The 16,142-nt window shown below is 41.0% G+C and overlaps 2 protein-coding genes across 2 annotated transcripts; both read left to right on the top strand.

Annotated features, from left to right (window-relative positions):
* Nucleotides 1–2,830: 2,830 nt before the first annotated feature.
* LOC130476511 (taste receptor type 2 member 104-like) lies at nucleotides 2,831–3,778 on the top strand. Its single transcript, XM_056848457.1, has one exon. It carries the CDS (start codon nucleotides 2,831–2,833, stop codon nucleotides 3,776–3,778), a length of 948 nt encoding a protein of 315 aa, XP_056704435.1.
* Nucleotides 3,779–4,436: 658 nt separating this feature from the next.
* Nucleotides 4,437–6,018, top strand: LOC130476510 (taste receptor type 2 member 9-like). The gene is made up of 2 exons (XM_056848455.1): nucleotides 4,437–4,585; nucleotides 5,817–6,018. Exons 1-2 carry the CDS (start codon nucleotides 4,437–4,439, stop codon nucleotides 6,016–6,018), a joined length of 351 nt encoding a protein of 116 aa, XP_056704433.1.
* The last annotated feature ends 10,124 nt before the right edge of the window (nucleotides 6,019–16,142 follow it).

Here is a 16,142-nt window from a genome sequence, read left to right as displayed (position 1 = left end):
CTCATAACCATCAGCACATGTTTTACTTGTAAGGCAAAGGTAAAGGGCCCCTGTGCAAGCACCGGGTCATTCCTGACCCATGGGGTGACGTCACATCCCGACGTTTACTAGGCAGACTTTTGTGTACGGGATGGTTTGCCAGTGCCTTCCCCAGTCATCTTCCCTTTACCCCAGCAAGTTGGGTATTCATTTTACCGACCTCGGAAAAATGGAAGGCTGACTCAACCTTTATATATATAATAAATTTTTATTAATTTTTATAACATAACATAAAAACAAACAAACAAATAATACAACAAAAATACAAAATACAAGAGAGTATCAATATATCTTGATTTTTCATTATCAAAATTCTTAATTATTATTCAAAAAGATACCCCTACCCCCTCCAACCACCAAAGAAAAAAGTGACCCTCCATCCGACTTCCGAAGAAGTGTCTGAACAGTATTTATTATATTTGTTACACAGAAAATACAATATTATTAAAACTAATTTCTATATCTCATTAATTAATAATGTAAAATCCATTTTTGCCGAATTATCCTAATATGAGGCGGCCTTAAACCATGTTTTTTTTAATTCTTCCATATCTTTTCTGTGTAGGAATTCCGTTAATTTGGCCATCCTCATATATATCCATATTTTATTTTTCCAGTCCGTGATTGATGGTTTATTAGCTTGCTTCCAAACCTTAGCTATCACAATTCTTGCAGCAGCAAAACTATACTGACAAATAACCCTATCATTATCCTTCATATTTGTAGGAGGAATTCCCAGTAAGCAAAACACTGACTTCCTCTTTACTCTATCAATAATCAAATTATTCGTTTCCCTCAATACTTTTTTCCAAAAACTTTTAATTTAATATTAAACTCTTTATTTACCTTTTCCTTCTCGTACCATAGATATGCATGCCACCCAAAGCGTAAATTATAGCCCTCTAATTCTAATAATTTAGTATTTTCTAACATAATCCAAGTCTTTAACCAAACAAAACAAGATGCCTCATAATACATTTTTAGATCTGGTAACCCTAAACCTCCTGTTTCCCGTAGTTGAATCAAATTCTTATATGCAATTCTATGTTTTCCTTTATTCCACAAGAACTTTAAAATATCATCTTTCCATATTTTGAATATTTTGGTTCCTTTAATAATTGGTAAATTTTGAAATAAAAAAGCATCTTAGGTAAAACCATCATTTTAATTACCGAAATTCTACCCCATAGTGTTAAAGGTATTTTTCCCAATTTTTTAAATCTGTGCTAATTTGCTGCCAAAGTGGTATATAATTATTTTTAAATAGGTTAAAATTATTTGAAGTTAACCAAATACCCAAATATTTTATTTTATTTTCAATAGAAAAGCCAGTACATTTCGATAATTCTTGCTGCTGTGAGAGTGTCATATTCTTTACCAATATTTTTGTTTTATTTTTGTTTACTTTAAAACCCGCAAGCTTACCAAAGCTCTACCATTTTGTTCCATTCTACAATCTGACTAATAGGATCAACTAGAAAACAAACTAAATCATCCGCATAAGCTTAAAATGATTTCTCCCAATTTTATAACCCTTAATATCTACATTATTTCTAATCTTTCTCAATAAGACTTCTAATGTTATGATAAACAATAAAGGTGAAAGTGGACATCCTTGTCTAGTACCCTTTTGGATTTCAAATTGTGGTGTTAAATTTCCATTGATCAACAACCTAGCAGTTTGATAGGTAAAGATATTTCCAATAGCTAATTGAAATTTTTTCCCAAAGTCCATATATTCTATTACTTTCTTCATAAATTTCCAAGTGACATTATCAAACGCTTTTTCGGCATCCAAAAATATAATTACAAATGGTGTGGTACTAGTCTCTGCATATTCTAAAAGATCTAATACTACCTTAACATTTTGACTGATCAAGGCTGAGTCAACCTTGAGCCGGCTACCTGAAACCAACTTCTGTCGGGATCGAACTCAGGTTGTGAGCAGAGCTTGGACTGCAGTACTGCAGCTTACCACTCTGCGCCATGGGGCTCCCTTGTTTTACTTGATCAGCATTTATATGCAGTGAAAAAATACCAACCAATGTATGGCATGGAAGATACCATTGCCAGGGTCAGATCTTGGTTTCCAAAATACAAAAGCGAACAATGGAAAGGGAAGGGGGGCATTAGGGAGGGCTGGCCTGAGACCCACTTTCAGAGGCTTTGCGACCCACTGTTGGGTCCTGACCCACAAGCTGGGAAACCCTGCATTAGATCAATCAACAGGAAGACCTTTCAAACGCTTGAAATAATAATAGATGGAATCAGGCAAATTTGTTTGTTTGTTTGTTTATAGCACTTCTATCCTGCTCTCATTCCCAGCAAGACAAGCTCAGAGCAGGTCACAACATAATAATAAAACATTAATTAAAAACATACATTAAAACATACTTTAAAACTCATTGAATTCTTCATTAAACATTAAAACAAGATGGCATTTCCTTCTGTTCATAGCCACCAGATAGGCAATTGATGAAAGTAAAAAGACTTTCATTAAACTAAAATAATAGTTTTAAGTCAACAAATCCCAAAAGATCGCCATTGGTGAAGGCAGGTGCAAAGGTGGTATTTAGAAGAATATGCAAATGGGACATCTCACAAAAGATTTAGTGACACAGCCCTTTCCGGAAAAGATTTACATCCCAACAGGGTCAACACCTCAATATAGCTCCAGCCTCTCCAGGTGACACTGTGTTCCTAAACAGAAGGTCTTGGTGTCATCCTCTGTGGTGCTGATATCTCTGGAAGGACAGTGTTGACAAAGGTGAGCATCGCTGTGCTCAGGAAGATGTCCACCTTATTGTCAGTAATTGGCTTCTCGCTTCTGATCATGGAAACCCTCATTGGAATGGGAGCAAATGGGTTTATTGTCCTTGTCAACACCATTGACTGGCTGAGAAGCAGGAAACTCTTCATGACTGATCTGATCCTGACCAGCCTCGGCTTGGCCAGACTTGTATGGCTGGCAGTGGCGATTCTGTATGTGGCCATGCATTCCTTTTTTCTAGACACCTATTTATTGGATCACGTACATTTAATGTTTACCATCATGTGGCTATTTACAAACAATGTCAACTTTTGGTTTGCTGCCTATCTCGGCGTTTGGTACTTAACGAAAATCGCCATCTTCTCCCACCCAGTTTTCCTCCAGGTGAAGCGAAGTTTCTCTCTGCTGGTCCCATGGCTGCTTCTGGGCTCAGTGGTCCTCTCTGCTTTTATGACTATTATTATCATCACAGGTTTGAAAACTGGCTCTTCCATTTACAACCCATTCAAATCACTTGTAAGCAACAGCAATGAGTCAGAAATAAGAAAGCCTCCCTTTATTGAGAGCTTCATCATTCTAGCCATTGTCCAAAATGTCATTCCCTTGGTATTGTTTGTATTCTCCATCATCTTCTTAATAATCTCTCTCTGGAAGCACATGAGACATTTGCAACGCGATGGAGTCAGCACTAGCGATCTCAACACCAAGGCTCACTTGACTGCCATCAAAGCTCTGGTTTCCTTTGCGATTCTGTACTTGTTCAGTTTTGCGGCGATCGTTTCAGAGTCAACGCTGACCTGGGAAATGAAGAATCCTGCTCTGTCATCTGTGTTTTTTAACAACGTGAGTGCTCTATACCCCTCTGGACATGCCATTATTTTGATATTACTTAATCCCAAACTGAAACAGGCCTGGGTCAGGGTGATGCACCATTTAAAATGCCATCTGAGAGAGGCACCATCTTTTTGATACAGCACTTGGGTTTCCATGGGGGGGTTTCCCCTCACAGTAAGCAGCCAATTACAAAGCAGCATTTCAAGGGGCGGGGACTCAAATGCTTCTTGATTTGAGCTTGGTGGCTTCTGGTGCCTAGCAATTTTTGGATTTGCAACAGAAAAATGTGGGTCCAGCAAGCAACAATCTCAGGTAAAACTCCCATGCATAAATGACCCTTATCTCCTGCCTTGATGAACCAGCTATTGTCTCAGAGGACTCAGTCAGTCATTCTGAGTGGATAGTCCCAGCTTCATATTGCTTTTGCCAGCCCCATGTCTATTTTTGCCTAGAGGTTTGATTAAACTGGAAAGATCCCCATTTGTGAAGGCAGATGCAAAGGTTGTATTAAGCATCTCAGCGGAATATGCAAAGAGGACATCTCAGAACAGATTTAGTAGCACAACCCTTTCCGGAAAAGATTTGCATCCCAACAGGGCTAATACTCCAAAATAGCTCCAGCCTCTCCAGCTGATTTTGTGCTCCTAAACAGGTTTCAGTATCGTCCTCTGCGGTGATAGCTCTTGAAGAACAGCATTGACAAAGGTGAGCTTCATAGTGGGAGAACACCTTCTCCTTTGTGCTCAGGAAGATGTCCACCTTATTGTCAATTATCAGCTTCTTACTTATGATCATGGAAACCCTCATTGGAATGGGAGCAAATGGATTTATTGTCCTCATCAATGTCATTGACTGGTTGAGAAGCAGGAAACTCTCCATGACTGATCTGATTTTGACCAGTCTTGGTTTGGCCAGACTTGCATGGCAGGCAGTGGCGATTCTGTATGTGACTCTGTTTTCTTTTTTTCTGAGCACCTATGCGTTGGATCACGTACATTCAATGTTTACCATCATGTGGCTATTTACAAATAGCATCAACCTTAGGTTTGCAGACTGTCTAGGTGTTTGGTATTTAACGAAGATCGCCATCTACTCCCACCCTTTTTCCCTCAAGGTGAAGCAAAGTCTCCCTGGGCTGGTCCCATGGCTGCTTCTGGGCTTGCTCGTCTTCTCTGCTTTTATGACTGCTCTAGTTATCACAGCTTTGAAAACTGGCTCTTCCATTTACAACCCATACAAATCCCTTGTAAGCAACAGCAATGAGTCAGCAATAAGAAAGCCTCCTGGGAACGCCCTCACTCTAGGCATTGTCCAAATTTGCATTCCCTTGGTATTGTTTTTCTTATCCATCATCCTTTTAATAATCTCGTTCTGGAAGCACACGAGGCATTTGCAATGTGATGGAGTCAGCATTAGGGCTGTTGATTCGGTTCCTCCCGAATCAAAAAACAGCCAAATTTCCCCGAACTCAAAAAAGGTGGGAGAACGGGGAGCCGGATTCAGCGAGTTCAGGGTGTTTGGTGAATAAATTCGGCAAATTCGGGGTTCCACACAGCAGCATAACCATCAGTTAGTAAGCAGCATTCTCCTGCAGCCAGTCGGTGGCCAAGCTGGGTCTTCTTCCCCACCCTTAATGTGCATCTCTGACAATGGGGGTTTGCAATTAGCAGAGCTTGCTGCCCACGCCCAAAGCTCCCAGCCCCGACAAACAGCTGAGCTGTCGGGAGCAAGGGCGGGGCAGGTGCGAAGAAGATGGAACAGAAGACATTCACAGTAAGATCCGTTTTGGGGCTTTTCTCTATAGTTTTTCTCCTGTGTGTGTGTGAGGGGAGGGAGCAGTTTCTGTGGGTGGGGGGGGCAAGCCAAAGGGGGCTTTCGCCTGTTCTGCGGGGGGGGGGTGCCCCCTGATGGAACAGAAGACATCCACAGTAAGACCCAGCGATCCAGCAATTCAAATCCTTACCTTGTGTCTGTACTTTACGATTCTATCTGTTGTTCCCAATATAATTCCAGTTATGTTATTTTTGTCATCATCCGTCTTCCTAGTAAGTTCTCTTTGGAAGCACTTAAGGCGTGTGCGACGCAGTGGAATCGGCATCAAGGATCTCAACACGCATGTTCACTTGACTGCCATCAAAGCTCTGGCTTCCTTTGCTGTTTTGTATCTGTCCAGTTTTGTAGCATTCATTTTACAAACTGAAGAGTCTTTTGCCTACAACGAGCTCCATTGGACAGCCACAGTTTTTGAAAATATGAACGCTGCGTATCCTGCTGGACATGCCATTATCCTAATATTAATTAATCCCAAACTGAAAAAGGCATGGTTCAGAATGCTACAACATTTCAAATGTCACCTGAGTGAAGCATCTTCTTAAAACCTACTAAAAGACCCTACAGAGAGGACATTCTCTTCTGCGAGAAGGACCCTGAAAAAACACTTGTGGCAGAATCCCACAGAATTTTATCCTAATGCAATCCCCACTGAGTGCTTTCAGTGGAGTTTCTCATGAACATTTCCTAGAGGGTTGTGACCTCATGTACACAATGCTTCATCTGCGTTTGCTCCACCTTCCATTCTCAACCACAGCATGCTTTTAACTTCCACATGATGTTGTGCACATTCTGAGCACAATTAGTATGGCGCCTTCAAGCCAGCGTCTACAAGCAGAGCTACCCTGTGCAGGCTCTGCCCATAGCTTTCCCACAATGGGCTGCAAAGATAACCTCCCCCCGTCGAAATAGCCAAGTGACATGCTGATTCTCTCCCATTACATTACTGGCAAAAAATAGCAAAGACTTGAAACAACTACTGCTGAAAGTTAAAAGAGAAAGTGCCGAAGCAGGACTACAGGTGAACATCAAGAAGACAAAGGTAATGACTACAGAAGAATTACACAACTTTAAGGTTGACAAAGAGGAAATTGAAATTGTTGAAGACTTTCTAGACAATCAACAGTGTGCTCCATCCACACACACACCCCATTGCTATTCCTGTTTTTGTGCTGCTTAGTGGAGATCCTTGACCTGAAGTAGAACTAGGCTTGTGCATATCGATAAACCCAAACCAAAAATAAACATGAAATTAGCCATTTTGGTAAATTTCCAGTCCAGGTCTACCAAATGCACAAACCTGGGGAGAAAGCTAAAGCCAAATAGGCAATTCCCAATCTTCGCCAAACTTCGAGGGGTGTGCAAGGAGAGTCCCTTCAAGCTACACTGTGAATTTGGGGGCTTTACCTAGAAAAATGTGCCCCCAGGAGATTTTAAAAATACTTATGTTTTAGACTTGTAAGTAATGGCAGCCATCTGCTTCCTCCCTCAAGACACTAATTTTCCCATGGTTAATTGCAGGGTTACAATCAATCATTGGAAATTGAGTTTTCCCACCTCTGTAATGGCCGCTTACTTTCTTAAGAGTCGTGGAAAAATAATATTAATGGATGGAATTTGGCAAAACATTTGTATAAGCCATCAAATCCCACAAGAATTTAGCATCAAAATTGTTCCCTCCAGCTGTCCATTTGAGAACATGTGAATGTGTTTGGGCGCAAGCTCTGCTTGTAAAGTTGTCAATCATGCTAAGCTCTCCTCCTGCCCTTCCTGACTTCCTACAGGGAGACATCACTCTTACTTTTATGCAAAATTCAACATTCGACTTTAATTACCCAACTAATTAACTAATAAAAACAACTTTCCTAACCAAAGTCATGATGAATCAATAGAGATGCCTTTCAGGCTTGTAAAAATAATATCAGTAGATGGACATTGGCAAAACATTTGTATAGGCTGTCAAATCCCACAAGAATTTTGCATCACAGTTGTGCAAATGGATGTAAAGGCTGCTTTGAACATTTCTGTAGAATACACAAACCTGAAATATTAGAATGAGATACAAATTTGGTAGCAGAATCCTTTCTGGTAATATTTGCATCTCAGCAGTGTCAAACCTGGAAAACAGCTCCACCTCTCCAGATGTTTTTGGGCATAAATAGAAGGCACTGATAACACTGAAAAGACAGCATTGGGGCAAGTGTACCCATCACAGCAGACATATCGCTATTTCTTTTGCCTTTGGAAAGATGTTCTCCTTATTGTCGATAATTCCCTTTGGACTTGCGGTTATGACTACCCCCATCAGAATGGCAGCAAATGGATCTATTGTCCTCTTCATTTGCAATGACTTCTGCAGAAGCAGGAAATTATCCCCAAATGACCTGATCTTGGCCTGTCTTGGCCTGTTGAGATTTATATGGGAGGTGATCGTGATCCTGCATGCAATTATGACTTCGTTTTTCAAGTGCACCTATTCACAGAATTACATGTGGAGCACAGTTACCACAGTGTGATTCTTTATAAACACCATGAACCTTTGGTTTGCTGCCTGGCTCAGCGTTTTGTACTTCGTAAAGGTCGGCATCTTCTCCCACCCCGTTTTCCTTCAAATGAAGCAAAGATTCTCTGGGATGGTCCCATGGCTGCTTCTTGGCTCAGCAGTCTTCTCTGCTGTTGTGACTATTATTATCACAGCCTGGACCACTAGCTTCTCCACCTGCAATCCCTACAAATCAATTTCAAGCAGCAGCAGCAATCCAGAAATTCAAACCCTTACCACGTTTAGGTACTTAGCTGTTCTAGCCACTGTCCCCAATATCATTCCATCTGTGTTATTTCTGTCATCATCCATTTTCCTAATAAGCTCTCTTTGGAAGCACATAAGACGCATGCAAAGCAATGGAATTGGCGTCAGGGATCTCAGCACACGAGTTCACATGACTACAATTAAAGTTCTGGCTTCCTTCGCTATTCTGTACTTGTCCAGTTTTGTAGCAGCCACTTCAAAATCCCTACTCACTTCGAAAAGCTGTGAACATAATTGGATGTGCATACTTTTAGAATATGTGAGTACTCTGTGTCCCTCTGTACTTGCCGTTATCCTGATAACATCTAATCCCAAACTGAAACAGACATGGATCCGGATGCTACATCACTTAAAGTGCCGTCTGAGTGAAGCATCATCTTAAAACCTTCCAAAAGAACCTACAGAGAGGACATTCTCTTCTGCAAAAAGGACCCTGAAAAACACGAGCGGCAGACTCCTACAGGAAGTTTCCCTGATGTGCGCACCACTGAAGTGGCGATGTGAAGAGCCATGACAATGGAGAACTGCTGCCAGGCAAAATAAACGATACTGATCTCGAGGAACCAATGTTTTATTTATGGTGAACTTCTTCTTCTGTTCTTCCTATTTTACGTTCTGTGGTGACTAGGGTTGCCAGGTCCCCCCTCTCCTTTGGTGGGAGGCTTTTGGGGCAGAGCTGAGGGGATCATGCATGTGTCACTTCTGGTTTACACCTGGAAGTGATGCATCGCAAGGGGCCCTTTACCACTCAAACTGAGACAGGTGTGGGTCAGGATGCTACATCACCTAAAATCCCATTTGTGAGAACCACCGTCTTAAAACCTACCAAAAGGCTGTAAAGGTAAGATGTTACTTCTGGGCTGTGGTCTGTTCACCTAATGGGCAATTCTACTGGAGAGGTCAAATCTCCACCCCATAGTATACGGGGGTGCATGACAGGGAGAAACAGCACCTTTGAAATTGGAAGGGGCAGAGCCAGAGAGGAGGGTGAAGATCTGGAATTTGTTTAACTAATGTTGGATTATTATTCTCTTATATGTCTGGGAACAGCCCCGGATGAGTCGGCAAAGGTTGCCTTGTCTGAGATAGTAGGGTTGCTAGGTCTCTCTTTGCTATCGGTGGGAGATTTTTGGGGCAGAGCCTGAGGAGGATGCCCAGACGTACAGCTTATATATTTAGATAGTAATTTTCAATCTAATCTGTTCTCCAGTGAACTCAGGGTTGCATTTTTTGCTTTGCCTTCCTCTATCTTCTAAATAATGCTGTAAGGTAGGTTGGCTAGGTTTTATGACTGGCCAAATGAAATTCTTGTGCGTTTAATGGAGAGGGGGGATTTGAATGCGGGGCTCTCCAAGCCTGGTGCCTGTTTGCCTCCATTTAGGCTGTGCTTCTATGTAAGTAAAATAAATATTATGAACACATTCAAAGTCTCCAGTCCTCTCTGATCAGAAGGAAATGGGACTTGACTGAGCTACTCCTGGAATGTTTCACTGCTTGAGGGAGTAAGGAGCATGTAATAATGCCTCACCTACCAATTCAAAGGTGTCCTACCTTATGACCACGCAGGATACAACCATTATTGACTCGGTGGCAAGTTTTTTTTTGCTTGTAATTAGAGAACGTGATTGCTACTCTGCACCATATAATGGTTAATTCAGGATTAAATAACCAAGTAACCAATCTAGTGGGATTTGTATGTTCTTATAAAAATGATTTTATAGTAAACTTCATCATATGATACCTGTATACTTTATATCATGATTTTTGGAGAAGTGCGCATGCGGGAAGAAATTTAGTAGCCCTTCTCTACCCCCTCCGAGGAGAAAGCAATTAAATAGCCCTTAAATGGTGAAAGTTTGATTGGAAAGACAACTAATTGTTGTAAAAAAAGGTCAACATCACTGGGAAGAAAATTTATGGTGAGTGAGCTGCTGCTTGGACTGTGAGTTTTTTTCTAGCTTATCAGCAGAAGAGGGGGAGGAGGAGTAAGAAAAATAGCCTCCAAAAAGGACATTAAAGATAAAAGGTATAATGTTAACTATTGCGGACCTGGAGAAAAACTTAAAAAAGGATTATAATGATTTATACGCTGAAGTTAAAAAACAAACAGTGAACTGCTAAAGTTTAAAGAGACAGTAAAGCGAATGAGAGAAGATCAAAGAGCAACAAGAAGAAAATAGTGGAATTAACAAGTAGGCTGGGTGTGCAAATTCAGCCCAATGATTTGGAAATAATTCACAGGGCATTGAGACCACGCCCCCCAGTGGGAGCAAACCCGGGTGAAGTAATAGTCACCTTTGCCAGGGGAAAAAAAAATGCAGGAGTACGTGTATAAAGCCTTGAGAAAAATCAAAGACCTGAAATTCAAAGAGAATAAAATTGTAGTTCGACAGGACTTTTCAATGGAGACATTTTAGTTGAGAGCAGTAATGAAACCATATGCCCAAAAGCTGTTTGATAATGGAATAATGCTGTCCTGGGCCTATCCAGCAGTGATTCTGGTGTATAAAGATGGAGTCCTGCACCGAGCAAAGAACCCAACAGAGGCTTTAAAAATGCTGGAGAAGTTTGGTTTAAATGCAGGCAACTTGGAACAGGAGTCCAGGGAATCGATGGAATTACAGAGTGAGGATGAAGAAGAAGAAGAAGAGGAGGAGGAGGAACCAGAACCCAGCCAGACCCAAAGCAGAGCCAAGAGACCAAGACAAGGCAAAACAACGGCTTGAAGCACAAGTATGTTTGGAAAAAAGAGCCAAATAAATAAATTGGAATTATGAAGTGCAAATAGAGATAAGCCATAGAAGAAGGAAGATATTAAACTGTTTAAGTGAAACTAATTGTTGACCTTTTGAAAGGCAATTACACAAGGCTTAACAAGAACAGTAAAATGTTGTTAAGGGGGGGCACAAGGGGGGAAAGCAGATCTCCATTGAGAAAGAAGATGGGAAGGGGTGAAAAACCCTGGTATTTTCAACATCTTCTGAGGGAAGGGGGGTGGGAATGGGGGAAGGGGAGGGGCAGGAGGGAGGGAGGGAGGGAGAGGGGAAGGGGGGAGGACCAACAAAGGGAAGAAAAAAAAAGGGGTCATGGGCACAATTTAATTTTAAAACTAACAAAGAATGGTAGAGTCAATTAAGTTACTTTCTTTGAATGTAAATGGCTTGGCTTCAAATGTAAAAAGGTATAGATTGAAAAATATACTTCAGAAACAAGGGATAAACATACTATGTATCTAGGAAACACATAAAGATAAAAAGGATGCAAAACCTTTGTTAAATATACCTAGATGGCAGACCACAGTGGAGGCAAGGGGAACAAGGAAATCCAGAGGAGTGGCAATACTAACTCATGACAGTATGAGTATAGAGATAATGGAGCAGATAATTGCTAGGGAAGGTAGATATGTACTCTTGAAATTTAAAATGAATAAAGTTCACAATAGTAAATATATACGCACCAAATAAAGGACAGAGAAAATTCATTGAAGCAATCTTTAGAAAATTACAGAAATGTCAAGGACACTTAATCTTAGCAAGAGATTTCAATCTGGCCTACACCAAAGTAATAAAATAAATTTAAATAATTGGAAAATACAAGATGTTTTCAAAGTGGTTGGGGGGGGGGGGAGGACTGTCAGCCCACATACTTCTCTAAAAGGCATAAAAAATTCACCCAAATAGATTATGTGCTGGTTAAGGACATGGGCAAGCTAGACATAATAAAGGCAGAAATGGGAATAATTGGGGTGTCTGACCATGCACCAATTACAATGGAGGTTAAAATAGTGGAAGAGCAGAAAAGGAGAATGTGGAGATTTAAAAATAATATATTAAGGAGGGAGATAGATAGAATGGATATGAAGAGAGATATAAAATATTTTTTAAGGAGAACAAAAATACGGCTAAGGAGCAAGTTGTCTGGGATGCTTTTAAAGCAACTATGAGAGGTATCTGTATATCTAAAGAAATTAGACGTAGGAAGGAGATAAACAAAAATAGGAACCAAAGTTTGAAAGAAATTAATGAATTGCAACAGGAGTTACGAAAGAGATATAATAGTAGCATTCAGGAAAAGATTAGAGAGATGCAGAAAAGGATGGATGAACAGGATGAACTATTTTTATGGAAGAGAGATACCCTAATTAAAAATGAGTTTCATAGAAACAATGTAAACACAATAAAAAGATTAGAAAACTATCTGAAGAAAAGAAAAGAAAGGTATAATGTGGGAAGTATTATAGGAGAGGGAAAGAAACAGGTATATGTAAATAAAAAAAATAAGAGAGGCTTTTGCTAAATTTTATCAAAATTTATATAAACCAGAGAAGGGAGCAGAATTTGGGGAAATAGTAAACAAAAGATTGAAGGAGGAAGAGAATGAAGGGTTAAATTAGGGCTGTCGATTCTGTTCATCCCGAACCGAAAAACAGCCGAATTTCCCCTGATTCGGTGGTTTTAGTTCAGATGGAACCGAACTCAAAAAAGGCGGGAAAACGGGGAGCCGAATTCAGCGAGTTCTGGGTGTTCAGGGAATAAATTCGGCAAATTCGGGGTTCCGTGCAGCAGCATAACCATCAGTTAGTAAGCAGCATTCTCCTGCGGCCAATCGGTGGCCAAGCTGGGTCTTCTTCCCCACCCTTAATGTGCATCTCTGACAATGGGGGTTTGCAATTAGCAGAGCTTGCCGCCCACACCCAAAGCTCCCAGCCCCAACAAACAGCTGAGCTGACAGCTGAGCTGCCGGGAGCAAGGGCGGGGCAGGTGCGAAGAAGATGGAACAGAAGACATCCACAGTAAGACCCATTTTGGGGCTTTTCTCTATAATTTTTCTCCTGTGTGTGTGTGTGGGGAAAGCAGAGTGTGTGTGTGGGGGGAGGGAGCAGTTTCTGTGGGGGGGAGCCAAAGAGGGCTTTCACCTGTTCTGCAGGGGGGGTGCCCCCTGATGGAACAGAAGAATTCCACAGTAAGACCCCTTTTGGGGCTTTTCTCTATAATTTTTCTCCTGTGTGTGTGTGTGGGGGGGAAGGGAGCAGTTTCTGTGGGTGGGGGGGAAGCCAAAGGGGGCTTTTGCCTGTTCTACGGGGGGTGCCTCCTGATGGAACAGAAGACATCCACAGTAAGACCCATTTTGGGGCTTTTCTCTATAATTTTTCTCCTGTGTGTGTGTGTGTGGGGGGGGGAAGCAGAGGCTGTGTGTGTGTGGGGAGGGAGCAGTTTCTGTGGGTGGGAGGGAAGCCAAAGGGGGCTTTCCTTGGTCTGCGGGGGGGGGGTGTGTGTGTGCCCGCTGAGTCTCTCTCTCCCTGGTTTGAGGGGGGGCTTCAGTTGTGTGTCCTCAGGTTTTCCCTCATTCATAAGATCGGTTAGGTCTATTTTGATGCTTGCTTAAAACTGGTTTTCAAATTGTGACTTAAAGAATGTATTTGCCTGGTCCTGAGTCCGATGCAAAAGGGGAAATTCCACCCCCTCCTGCTCCTTATGCATAGCTAGCTGCCTCTGTCCCTTTCCATGGTTTGCAAACTCCCAGGTGTCAGGTGTTGCTTTGCATGGTTGCAAACGTGTTGCTTTGCATGGCATGGTTTGCATGGCTGCAAACATGTTGCTTTGCATGGTTTGCATGGTTGCAAATGTGTTGCTTTGCATGGTTTGCATGGCTGCAAATGTGTTGCTTTGCATGGTTTGCAAACTTCTTTGCACCTGCCCCGCTCAGCTGTTTGTCGGGGCTGAGAGCTTTGGGTGTGGTGGCAAGCTCTGCTAATTGCAAACCATTAAGGAGGGGGGACCCCTTTCGGGGCCCATATCTCAGCCCCCCCGACCCAATCTTTACAAAACTTGGGGGTTCTTGCAAGAAGGGTCCCCTCAAGCTCCGCTGAAAGTTTGGGACCTCTATCCCCAAAAATGCCTTCCCTGGAGCCACGGAAAGGCGCGATTGTGTTTTTAATGGCTTTATTCGGCAGAATTTTCCCCGAACTCCGGATCTCATGCCGAATTGCATGGACCCGAAGCGGGGGAGTTTGGACTTTGGCATTTTCCGAATAAGAATGGGCCGAATTTTGCCGAATTTTTTTTCCAACCGCCCTAGGTTAAATGCAGAAATTACAGTACAGGAAATATTAGATGTAATAGTAGGTTTGAAAAATGGAAAATTGCCAGGACTTGACGGGTACACAGCAGAATTTTATAAAGAAATGAAAGAACTGATTGCTCCTGAGCTATGCAATTTATGTAACAATATATGGAAAGGGGGAAACACCCTTGGAAAAGTGCAGAAATAGTCACTATACTAAAAGACCTGAAAGACCCATTAGAGCTAGGCTCTTATCGGCCAATTAGTTTGATGAATCAGGACTACAAAATATTTGCAAAAGTATTAGCGAACTGTTTGGAATTTCCCCCCCCCCCCAAATTTGATTAAAGAAGACCAATATGGATTTGTCAAAGGAAGGTATATAGGGCACCCTATTAGAAATGTAATTAATATACTGACTCATAAGGATAGAAGAAACTGCAATAGTAAAATTGGATATTTACAAAGCATTCGATACATTAAACCATGACTATTTAATAAAGGTAATGGGAAAGATGGGATTCAGAGGTCCTTTTTTGAGAGCAATAGAAGAAATCTATAGAGGAGGAATAGCAATAATTAGGGTAAATGAGGGGCATTCAGAAGAGATCCCTATACAAAGAGGGGTCAAACAAGAGTGTCCACTATCACCTATACTGTTTGCATTGGCAATGGAACCTTTGGTTGATAGAAGTCGTAACAGTGTAAGAATTCAGGGGTATAAGATAGGAAAAGAGGAGCTGAAAATTAATCTGTTCACAGATGATATATTATTGATAATGGAACAACCATTGGCAGGTCTTAAAGAGCTAATGATTATTTTACAAGATTTCAATAATATTTCAGGGCTGGGAGTAAACATAAAAAAATCAGAAATTATGTGTTTCAATGGAATGAAAAAGGAAAAAGAGGGGGTCAGGAAATATACAGGAATGAAAACAGGAGTTAAATATATTAAATACTTGGGAGTACAGTTACCAAAGAATATAGAAAGAATGGTAAATATTAATTATAAGGAGATATGGAAAAAGATGAGTAAGAAGATGGAGGAATGGAAGAATAAAAGCTTGAATATATTAAATAAAATTAGGGCAGTCAAAATGTTTATAATATCAAAAATGATGTACTTGTTTCCGACTCTCCCGGTGGAACTAAATTCAAGGCAATTGGGTGCATGGGATGAAGCCATTAGGAAATGGATATATGGAGGAAAGAAAGCAAGAGTAATGAAGAAAATTATTTATGAGCCTCAGGAGGAATTGGGGTGGGGTCTCCCACAATTACAACAGTATTATGAAGCATTTCATTTAAAAGCATTGATGGAGATTGAGGGAGCTGAAAATATGAAATGGATAAGAGTAGAGAACAAATTAAATCAAGGTATGGGGAAATATGGGATATTTACAGAAAATTTAAATAAAGCTTTAGAATTAACCAAGGGCCCGAGACGAGCAGTATTGAGTGTTTGGAAGAAATGGAAAATGAAGTGGATGAACAAACAATCAAGATGAACCCCAATAGTCTGCATGAAAGAAAGGGTTATAGATAGTAACTTAGGGATAAAGATGAAAAACAAGGGTTATTATAGAGTGAAGGACATATTTGATCACCAAGGAAATTCGAAACCTTTTCAGAGAGATGAAGTGGGCCAAAGACATTGGCTTGGTCTGAGGGGACTATATGAAGCAGTAAAACAAGGAAAATGGGGAGAATGTATGAAAAGAGAGGACAATGAATTGGAAGAGTTATTAAAGAGTGAAGCAAATATTAGAAAGGGATTGTCAGGGGAAATATACA

This window comes from Euleptes europaea, chromosome 4, assembly GCF_029931775.1.
Source record: "Euleptes europaea isolate rEulEur1 chromosome 4, rEulEur1.hap1, whole genome shotgun sequence".
Taxonomy (NCBI): domain Eukaryota; kingdom Metazoa; phylum Chordata; class Lepidosauria; order Squamata; family Sphaerodactylidae; genus Euleptes; species Euleptes europaea.
The sequence above is the reverse complement of the archived record's forward strand: the minus strand, read 5'-3'. Positions and strand labels throughout refer to the sequence as shown.